This window comes from Triticum dicoccoides, chromosome 7A (genome assembly GCF_002162155.2).
Source record: "Triticum dicoccoides isolate Atlit2015 ecotype Zavitan chromosome 7A, WEW_v2.0, whole genome shotgun sequence".
NCBI classification, from domain to species: Eukaryota; Viridiplantae; Streptophyta; class Magnoliopsida; order Poales; family Poaceae; genus Triticum; species Triticum dicoccoides.
The window spans coordinates 193064584-193076112 of NC_041392.1; the positions used below are offsets into that span (position 1 = coordinate 193064584).

The 11529-nt window shown below is 48.9% G+C and overlaps 1 protein-coding gene across 2 annotated transcripts; it reads right to left on the reverse strand.

The window, feature by feature from the left end:
• Positions 1-1661: 1661 nt before the first annotated feature.
• On the reverse strand, positions 1662-10041 carry LOC119331857. 2 transcript variants are annotated; one of them, XM_037605033.1, is made up of 4 exons: positions 9088-10041; positions 8845-8996; positions 6003-6160; positions 1662-5488 (listed from the first exon to the last, which is right to left on the reverse strand). In XM_037605033.1, the coding sequence occupies exon 4, from the start codon at positions 5425-5427 to the stop codon at positions 1834-1836; it is 3594 nt and encodes a 1197-aa protein (XP_037460930.1). In that variant the 5' UTR covers positions 5428-5488; positions 6003-6160; positions 8845-8996; positions 9088-10041; the 3' UTR covers positions 1662-1833. The 2 variants fall into 2 exon arrangements, with proteins under 2 accessions (XP_037460930.1, XP_037460931.1); XM_037605034.1 differs by lacking the exons at positions 8845-8996; positions 9088-10041 and having other exon boundaries at positions 6003-6265.
• Positions 10042-11529: the final 1488 nt, after the last annotated feature.

Below are 11529 nucleotides of genomic sequence, written 5' to 3' on the forward strand. Positions count from 1 at the left end.
TATGCTTATCACCATGGATCTTGGTAATCCTGACATCAACCAAGACAATATGGACATTTGGGTCCTTGTTGATACGCCTCCAGTTCTACCGCTATGTGAGTTTCTCAAACATAGTTATTAGCTAATTTATATTGTTTATTTCAAAATAGTTGACAGCTTATTTTTATTGTTCAAAGAATGTGCGGGAGATGGTAGACAAAACCCACTACACCGATGGCTCCGAATTAACAACTTACAAGGAGAAAAATCATCTGGTCGGATTTTGTACTGACATTGAGAATTACATTATCCACAATCAAACTCCTCAACATTATGGTAAATACGTGCCACTAGTGCATGTGTTCAACTACGGTAACTACCATGGAGATACCCTGGTAAGATTTTTACTATTACGACATCCGTGCATCTTTTGCATACTTCTAAAACTAGTACATCATTGCTAACTATGAAGTTATTACTATGTTTTTCAACAGATAATCCCAGAGAATTGTGTGCCTCATATAATGTATCAGAAAGGTAGTGTTAATGTTTTGAACATACAACCAGGTCGTCCTATGAATCTCAACTGTCCATACGAGATTTTTAAAAGAAGTGGAGACATGAAAATCAAAGGATGGAAAAAATGTATGGACAGTCGTAAGGAGCTTCTTGGAAGCAAAAGGAAGCGAAGCGCAAGAATTGGAGACAGGATGTTCTCCATTCTCCATAATGGAGAGTCAGGGTCTATATTGTTTTATGCTATTTTAGCTTAAATAGGGTATTTAGGTCCTGCCTAATACTGATGATCATGTGCTAAGAACAATTAAGTAGGGTCGGTTCGATGACTATCAAGATGATGATCGTATGACTTGTTATGCATAACGAGTAGAAGTTGTATGATGATGATTAGTAGGACTTGTTAGGATTAGTATTACTTCCGACAAACTCGATACTCGCGGTCTTGAGACTTGTAGTGTTTTATCTTTGTTCGGTCTTTTGAATTCGGAGACTAATATGATGAATTGTATTCGGAGACTAATCTTCTATTGTATTCGATGAATCTGCTGTTGCTGTGTGCTGCTGTCTATATTCTGTCCAATAATATATTTTGTAACATGTGCAAAAATCAGAAAAGTAAAAAAACCAAATATTCATACTAATGGCGCATCACCAAACAGTGCGCCATTAGTATGCCAAGTATACTAATGGCGCATCCAGCCGCAGTGCGCCATTAGTGTGCCAAAGCACATGGTTAAATATGGCCCCTGGGAGGCATACTAATGGCGCATAGTGTTATATACTAATGGCGCACTGCGTGGTGCGCCATTAGTAATAAATACTAGTGGCGTGATACTAATGGCGCACCAGTGATGCGCCATTAGTAGGCAAAACTGGTGCGCCATTAGTAGGCCTTTTCCTACTAGTGTGCCCAGCCCAGATGGCCCGCGCCATCTAGCGCCGTGCGGGGGGAGGAAGAGGCCCCGCCGCCGCCCGAGCTGGCCGGGCTTTGCCCGCCAGCACGCGGGGGCGGCGGCGAGGGGAGGGAGGAACAAGGAGGAGGGCCGAGCCCGCGCGCTAGGGTTTCCCCCCAGCGGCGCTCGCGGGAGCGGCCAGGGAGGGGAGGGGACCCGTAGTTCCATTACAGTGCCGAGTATAGGAACACCTAACAGATATGCAATTTATCACTCGAGTCCAAATTTCAATTATGATAAATAATGTTCAGAAATATACAACAATGCCAGATTTCAAGTTAATCTGGACTTTAGGAAGAAAAACAAACTGACTACAAGGCACCAATTATTTGCAGATAATACAGGAAACAGATTCTTAACTGGTCCCATAGAAATTGAATCTTCAAACTTGTTGTCCAGCGATCGGCGGGTTTGTTGTGGAAGCACTTTCAGGATGTCCTTTGAGGGAGCGCCCATTTCTCTTCCTTAGTCTCAGACACTTTGCAATGCTGCTTGTTACACCTATTGCAACCACAAGGTATACTGCAACGGCAATTACTAGCCCATAGACATACATTGAAGTCCTGAATTTTCGGCAGCTTCCCGCAGCAAAAGCTGTCATAAGAGCTAGCAGATCTAGTATCATGATCAAATGCAATACCTCAAGTAGAACACCCTTCTTCCTCACAGACTTGTTCAACAGAAACATGATCACGACAATAGATGTCATGAAGGAGATACCATTGAAGATGAAGAATGCTCTGTAGCGCCAGGGATGAATATCATGAAGGACTGGATTGCCTGCAACATGGTTGGGATCATCATACCAGAAACCACCAGGCGGGTTCAGACCAGCTTGGTATGTGACGGAGGCTGCTAAAACTGAAAGGAGCATCAGATATTTGTGCCTCTTTCTCTTTTCTTTCTCATCATGACATGAGTTTTCTTGCCGCTCAGAAGCAGATTCTTGGCTGGACTCTTTTGGACGAAGAAGCCGTTTCAGAAGGTCTTCCAAGGATTTGCTCAAGGGCCCCCATACTGTATCATGTGTTGAAGAGAGTACAAGGACTTGAATCACAAGGAAGATCAGAACTGCAACAGCGATGATGATGAGAAAATTAGATTCTTTTGCTTTCCTGCAGCTTCCTGCAGCATAGGCAATTAAGAGGCCAACCAAGCCCACCACCAGACATACTCGCAGTGCATAGCACTTGATGCCACGCTCACATGATTCCTTGTTCACAAGCAGTATCGTGATAACTACAGATGACACAAATGTGACCGAATTTGAGTAGTAGAACACATCATAGCGTTTTGAATGATTGTGCTGAAGGATTGGATTGCCTGGTGTGCCACTGACCTTCTTGTCATCTGACCATACACTTCCTGGAGGGTTTATACCAGCTTGGTATGTGACAGTTGCAGCTAGAACAGAAAGAATCAATAGCAGATTACGCCTCCGCTCCCACTCCTTCGCGTCGACATCCCCAGTCTGGTTTTCTACGGCCTGATGAGGTTCGCGCCACAAATGTTTGCATAAGAACAGCTTTAGCTTTTCAGCCACCACTTTTTTCCACCCTTCAGGGATTACATGTGCTATCAAAAGATGGATACCGACATAAGCAGGTACAAGGCCCACCAACAATGAGATGTACATGGAATTCCTTGCCTCCCTGGAGCTTCCCATAACATAAGCCCCCATTAGGGCAAGAAGGTCCACTATCATTGCTATCTGCAGAGCAAATCGTTTTGTAGCCTTCTCGCTTATCCTCTTGTTCAGGAGCATAATGATCATGACAAAGGATGCAACAAACGCGACTGCATTCAGATAGAAGAATGCAATATAACGCTGATGGTGAGTGTCCTCAAGGATGGGATCACCAGCTGAATGATCATTCTCTGTTCTTGACCAGAAGCCACATGGCGGATTCAAACCTGATTGATATGTCAGAGAAACTGCCAGAATGGCAAGAAGAAGTAAGTATGTGCGGGACTTCTTCAGATGCTCCGACGTTGGTCTGTCATCAGAATTCTTTTTGCTGCTATCTTCAGTGGGATCTCCTTTCTTGTCAACATTGCCATTCTCGGAAGACACAACAGTGTTATTACTTCCAACCATCTCAATCTCACTGGCTCCCATAGGCCCATCAGAATGCACTTGCTGTACTGGGTGATCGCTGGTGGCTCCATGACAATGATTATCTGATGTTGTTTGTTCAGACGAATCATCCACTACAATAACTGCATCCTTGCATTCATCATTTGATGAAGATTGACCTTTCGTATCTGCAACTTGCTTATTGGGCATATAGTCAACAATATTTGCAGTGTTTGGGCCATTATTTGGAGACAGCTGTTCCTTCTTATTTGCATCTTGCTGATTGTCTGTGGAATGATTATCAGTGCTAGGCATTTGATTCACAGTATTTGTAGCTTGGTGGCATTTGACTGAAGGATGTCCTGTGTCAGAGACTGCATCATCTGCAACTGATTGGCAGTCTATACACTGATCCTCTGGGTTGTGCATAATATTTGTGGTATTTCCTGGTTGCGGGTCATTGACCGATGGTTGCTCCGAGCTGGGCTCAGCCTCCTCATTATTTGCAATTTGCTGGCTGTCTGCATGCTGATGCTCCCTAAGGATTCCATCCTCTTTGATGTTTTGAACTCGGTTTTCTGTTTCAGAAGCACTGCCTTCTTCTGGCGTAACTGTTGCAAGGTCTGTAGTATGCTGACCAGTGGCATGAGAATGAACTTGCTCAGAATTTCCTGATATTTTTTTACCTGATTCCAGTGAAAAGAGACGACCAATTTTATTGAAGCACTTATGACCTTTGATCTTTTGCAGCCAGTCTGCTACAGGTTTGTAAACAAATGCCGCAGCTACCACCGCAAAGCAGACCCATACTATGACAGTAATGAACACAACAAAGAAAGATGTCCTTACACTCCTACAGCACCCTGCAGCATAGGCCCCAATCAGACCAAATAGGTCAAATACGACGCACACAATCACGGCTTTGGACCTTATTCCATGGCTACTCAATTCTGGGCTCAGAAGAAGAATGATTGTGACCAAAGATGCCACAAAAGAAGTCGCATTGCAGCTAATAAAAATATTATACCGGTGAAGGTAGTTACTGCGGAGAATAGAGGTAGCTGGAGGATGCTTGTAAGAAGGATTTTCAGCCCAAAAGCCTCCAGGTGGATTCAATCCGGCTTGGTATGTGATAGTAGCAGCAAAAGTTGCAAGCATCAATATGAACTTACGATCCTCCTCAACATCTTCCTCTGGATTGCTGCTTGCTTCTGTGGAACTGCCACTGCCACCGCGTCTGGATCGAATTTTATCCATCAATTTTTGCAGCCTATTTCTCAATGATTTTGGAATAACCCTTCTGGATACTAGGGTATGAATCACAACATACACAAAAACAGCAATGACTAGAATCCAGATGTAAATGGATGACTTCCGTGCCCTGCAGCTTCCAGCAGTGAAGGCCCCCAGCAGGCTAAATAAGTCCAGCAGCATGGTCAATTGCATTGAACGGAGCCATATATTCCGCTTCGTCACACTCTTACTTAAAAGCAAGATGACTAAGACAAGAGATGCAGCAAAGGCTGTTGCGTTGCAGTAAAAGAACACCTCATATCTTAGAGAGTAGCCAACATGCAGGACAGGGTCACCAGCATCATGGCCATCCGTGTTTAGTGTCCAAGATCCCCCTGGTGGTGTTAATCCAGCATTGTATGTCACACTAACTGCTAAGACTCCAAGCAGTACTAAATACTTCCGCAGTCTCCACAGGAGCTCAAAATCAACAGGGATTTGTTCAGGGCTACTGCTGGGTAACAAATACCTGCTGGACAATCCATTAACTGAATCTTGCCTAGTGCTGTTAGTACCCATGCCAAACCCATCATTGCTGCTTTCACTCAAATGATTTCCAGTGTTGGGCAGATCAATGGTGTGCTCGGACTGCCCGCCGTTTTCCATGTGATTGCTCTCTGACGAAGATTGCAAGTCTCAACCTCTCAGTTGCTGTCTAAGCTTGCATCTGCAGCATTGGATAAGGGTTTCTTGGATGAGAGAAGATACATGAAAGATTCAAATGTCATTTAAGGATTGTGCTGAAGAAGAAAAGGCAAAGAAGACAGCTAGAAGGAAGAGAGACTTTGTGAGGTTTATACACCAAACAAAAACAACAGAAAGAGACTGCGTTAAAGGCTGCCTTCCCTGCTTGACCCCACAAGGATAACCACAATATTTATTATTTTTCAAACAGTAACCACCATATGAATCATTAGCTCATGTACATAACCTTCTCAAGAAAGAAGGTGTGAGTTGGTGCTGTATTAACCTTCATAATTTTACCTGCCAAAATAAGCAGCCTACATAGGTCCGATTGCTTCCAGAAACACATATTTATTATTTATTGTCGAAATACTGACAGATCCTACAGGGTAACTAGTAAAATTAATAGCAAGCGGAGAAGTAGTAGACTATTGGAAATGGAAGTCATACATCTATGTCTAAACACCAAGCACAGGAAGAGAAGGTAAGAATCATACCTGGCATGGGAAGGCATTAGCCATACATCAGTCGCTAGCTGAGGTTGCAAGTTTGAGCTTGTACCCAGAGCGATGGACAGATTAGCTGCTCAGACAAGTGAACACACCCGTATGCTTCAAAGGTAGCTGAGGACTTCCAGCCTCAACAATGCTTGCATCTGCAGAATTGGGTAAGAGTTTCTTGGATGAGAGAAGATCTATGGAAGATTTGAATATCATTCAAGGACTGTGCTGAAGAAGAAAAGGCGAAGAAGGCAGCTAGGAAGAAGAGGGACTTGCTGAAGTCTATGTCCCAAAGGAAAACAACAAAAAGAGAGCGCGTTAAAGGCTACCTTGACTGCTTGACCCCACAATGATAACCACAGTATGAATTATTTTAAATAAAAACAGTAACCATCATATGAATTATTAGCTCATCATGTACATAGACTTCTCCGGAAAGTGAGTGTGAGTTAGTGGTGTGTTGATCCCAGTCAACCACAAGAGTACACACTGGATTATAGTGCTAGATATTACAATACATATATTAATATATGATAATATAATTATATTTTTTATTCAGTTTTAATGATTATGGTTGGAAATAAGTTGTGTTTCTCATACTACAACAGTAATAACAGTTATATACATGATTGAACTTCACCGTTGTAATCTGATCCACCAAACTAAGAGCAACTCCAATGGGGCGACCCATTTCGTCCGCCTGTGTCCGTTTGGGTCGGCGCAGGCAAAAGTGGCGGCCCAACGCGTCGACCCAAACCCAAATCACGTCCGCTTCGCGTCCGCGCCGACGCATTTGCGGCCCAAATTTGCGCCCCAAATGCGTCGGCGCGGACGCGCAACGGACGCCACGCGCGCCTTCTCGGCGTCCGCATCGTCCCCACCTGGCGGCCGTCCAACTACCCGCTGCCCACGCGGTCAGCTTAATTTATGACCACGGGCCCACGCGTCAGCAACGGCGGTCGTCCTTTTTTAAGCCGGCCGTGCGGTGGGGCCGTCCTCATCCAAACTCGCATCCACATCTAGCCAACTCTGCTCCCCCCTCGCCGGCAAACCCTAGCCACCACCACCACAGCGAGATGGGGCTCTTCTCCGGCGCCGGCAGCAGCAAGGCCAAGGGCAAGGCCCCTGCCGTCCCTTTCCCATCGGAGCTCCTCCCGCCTCCGCCAGCACCGGCTCGCCGGCAGAGGCAGCGCGTGAACGTGCCAGTGCACCAGGCGGAGTGGCACTGGCAGCACCGTGTGCCTCTGCCGTACCCCGACGTCACCCTGCCGCACGACTGGCATCTGGATCCAGAGAGGATCCCAGTGCGTGCGGCGCCGCGGTCGGCTAGGGCGCACGCGGAGGAGGTGCGGCGCCGGCGGGCGCTGCTGACACCGGAGCAGCACCGCGACGACACCTACGCCATCGACTCACCGAACTGGAAGCGGTGGTTCGCCTTCGAGCACGAGGAGGCGAGGCGCCGCTGCGTGCGCGAGGACGACCGCAGCCTGCCGCCGCCCCCGCTCGTCGTCCGCGAGGAGGACCAGGCGGCGGAGGACGCCTACCAGGCGGCCCTTGCGGCGGTCTACTGCGAGAGCGAGGAGGACGAGCGACGCAGGGTGGAGACGGCGGAGGAAGAGGAGGCCCGGTACGAGGCGGCCATGGCGCGGGCCATTGCCCTCTCCGCGGCCGACGACTGCGTAGTGCCGCATGTGGCCCCGCCGTCCCTTCCCCGACGCCGCGTCAAGGCCGACCCGGCGCCGCAGCCGGAGCCGTCCCCGATCGAGCGCTACTCCTGGATGGGAGTACTGCGCGAGTGGGTGTCCGCGCCACCGGTTTGGATGGGGGCGACGCCGGCGCAGGAGGCGGCCTACCTCGAGATGTGGCGCCAGCGACGGCTGGCCGAGGAGCGCCGTCGCGGCGAGTACGAGGAGATGCTCGAGCGCGACCTCGAGGAGGAGCAGCGCGAGGCTGAGGAGGAGGCGCGCCAGGCCGCGGCTGCACAGGTGGCCGCACAGCCCCCCGCGCCGGCACTGCTCGCGCCGGAACAGCCCCACGCGCCGGCACTGCCCGTGCCGGAACAGCCCCACGCGCCGGCACTGCCCGTGCCGGAACACCTGCCCGCGGCCTACATCGCCGCCGCCTGGAACACGGCGTTCCCCTGGGCCGGCCCTGCGCCGACGCTCATCGACCTCACCGACCCCGAGGAGGAGGAGGAGGAGGACGACGCCTAGGGCTGCGCGCCGCCTCGTAGTTTAGGTTGTTTTTATTTTTCTTAAATGCTAATGTAGACGCGTGGACTCTCGCCGACCTTCGTGGCTGGCTGTAATGTTTAATTAATGATGTTTTTTTAAAAATGTGCATGCGTTCTATTATTTTTTTCTAGCGCTGTCAAAATGGGTCGGGCTAGCGTTGGGCGCACGCACCGACCCAAACACGGAAGCGGACATCCGTGTCCGACTGGCCGACCCAAACGGACAAAAAGCGGACAAAATCGCCGTCCGTTTGGGTCGATCCGTTGGAGTTGCTCTAAGCCTCTAAGTGGTCTGGATATTTCCCTTTGAACTTGTACGCAACAGCAGAGCACCTGCTACTTATTGTAAAAAAACAAGATATTTCCCTTTCTTTACTTTGGCTACCTAGTTCCAAGCTCCAACTGCTATTACCCCAAATTACACATGTACTCCCTCTGTTCACAAATGTAGTCTTACACTTGTGAACAGAGGGTAAAACAAGTATCGGCTTCCACAAGGTGACTAGTAAAGTTAACTGCGAGTAGGGAAGTGGTAAGCTATTGGCAACGGAAGAAATGCATCCATGTCTAACAACAAAGCATAGGAAGAGAAATTGAGAATCATACCTGGAAGGGGAAAGCGGCAACGCAATGCTCCTCACACAGACATGGTCACACGGAATGGCTGCCCTCATTTAGCCATCATACATCAGCCCCTAGCCGACATGAGGTTGCAGATTTGAGCTTGTACCAAGATCAGGGGTAACTAGTACGATTAACTGCGAGCGGAGAAGTGGAAGACCGTTGGTGATGGAAGCTGCGTACTCATGTCGAAGAACCGAGCACAGGAAGAGGGAGGGAGAACCATACCTGGAATGGGGAAGCATTGCAATGCTTAGGCGGCGGTTGCAAGCTTGAGAGCGTGTACCCAGAGTGACTGCTGTTCAGAGTAGATTAGTGAGGGACACCATGTGAGCTTCAAAGATGGCAGAGCTCTCCCAGCCTCAGCAATGGTGTGAAGGGTGTGAAGTGTGGACAGCGAACAAAAAGGAGAAGGGAGGGGGGAGACCGGTGAAGTCAGTTAAACAAATGGCAGAAACAGGGCAGGAACCCCACGGCAATGTACCAGGCAATCAATCATCTGATGGCTTATTAGGTTGGACCCAGTCGTGTGCGATATGTGCACACTACGATCAGCATGCGGATTATGCAAGGGGGATACTACAAGGATGTGGTCTCATCAACCACTTTGGAGTTAGAGAAACCTATAATACACCGAAAAATAATGAGCAGACACGCACCTCAACTGTTAAATAGTGCAGCCAGACAAGTAGACGATGGGGCTTCGTAGCTGTTGCATGGCTGGTTTGGAACACATAGTGCTGTAGATAAGCAAAGAATTAGCCAGTAGAATACCTGGCATTAGCCATTAGGAGGCTGTGAAGTGGAATCTGTGGACAGCGATGGTAAGCTGTGAAATGGTACACATGGTGCTGACTGCTGACGGGTCGTCTGGCACACGACCACAGTCCACACGCCGTGGGTTCAGACCAGCGTTCTGAGGAATTCCGCGTTCAGAACCAAAAGCCACCTTGAATCCTTGAATTAGTCATTATCGCAGATAACCAAAAACGTACCATCATCCACTTGACTCCAGCAAAGTCGCCGCTCCGAGTCCGAGACCTCCCTGGCGCCTTGAGCGTCGCCATCTTTTGACATTTTCGCTGCGCGTCCGAGCGGCGCTCCGTGGAGCGGCCAGCGCCGCTCGTCTCTTGGCTCTTCTCCGGCCATCAACGCACGGCAATAAATGGCCAACGGTGAAGGGTTCCACCACCGGGGAACTGGCCACGGTAGCTAGGTACAGCTAGCAACACTGGCGCACTTGCTGGTTGCTAGTACGGTCGTCTCCGCTGCCGGAGCCCCGCTGGCCGCTGAGGCATTTGTTCGAACACCAAACGGGCAATGCTGGGGCGAGCAGAGCCGGGCGGGGCCAACCGCAGCCAGGGCCTAGAGCATCGTTCGGCAACAGACCTAGAGAGCAGCAGCAGCGTGCATTGATCCCGTCCCGTCCGACTGGCGCTCGGGGGCCCCGTCGACATCGACAGGGCCATTCCAACCCCCCTCCGGCCATCCATCCCCCCGGATGGCCGTCTCTCCTGGACTAGTCATTCGCGCAGACGTCACACGCAATTGAAGGGATGACGTCAAGCCTCAAGTGAACAACTTGTCACAGCCTCCACCACCCACCAGGGCTCATCGTTACTTTGTCACTTATTATTACCCTCTTGTCACGGTATTTCTCCCTGGCCTCACTTTTCAGTGCGCCGCTCGTAAACAAAGACCCTATAGTGATGTGTTTTTCTCACTGATGAAAAGTACAGAAATCTGCACACCGAGCACAACAACCCACCGCGATCTGCCGAGTAGAAAAACTGTCAAAATGAACCAACTACTCCCTGTCGGATCGAACATGCCAACTTTCAGAAACCGATCAAGTCTGTTCTCTTCTAGAGCAGGCCGGTCTCGTGGTTTTCCTCAGCTAGGACCGACCGCGGCGCGCGCACACACTCTACTGAGTCGTGATGCCTCTACGACTGTAGACACGAAACCAGTGAGGCAACCAACGGTGATGCCTCTACTCAGGTTAGTATGATAGGAGAGACCAATAAAAACGTACAACTACTCAAGATGACGTCAAACCGTTGACTAGAAGGGGCAATCAACTACTCTCTAAGGTGGCTGATTTGATTGACCCAACCACAGGCCAATGGGATATACAACTAGTTGAGTAGACTTTTTGGCATGTGGATGTGTTTCGTATACTCTCTATCCTGCTACCATCATATGATACGGCAGATTTTGTGGCTTGTAACTTGACAAAAACTGGAGCTTTCTCGGTTAGGTCGGCTTAATATGCGGTCTGGAAGGATAAATATGGATCAAGGGCTACAACAGATCGTCCTAGTGCGGCGAATATAAATTCAATATGGGATGTTGTGTGGAAATTGGGTTGCCCAACGAAGGTTTAATTTTTTTTTTTTGAGAGCTCTTCATGGCACCCTGCCATGCCGTGTAACCCTAGCTGATAGACATATGAAGGTAAATACAAAATGCCCAGCATGCAAGTTGCCTGAGAATGTTAAACATGTGCTTTTCCAATGTCAGAAAGCAAGACAGGTATGGTTGGGTTTGGGGTTGGAAGATGTCATTGAGCGAGCTTGTAAAGTGGATCATGCGGGCGAGGCGGTGCTTGAATATCTCCTTCGTCTTCCTGCAAACGAAACATGTGTCCTCGGGCAAGGTAGATCAAAC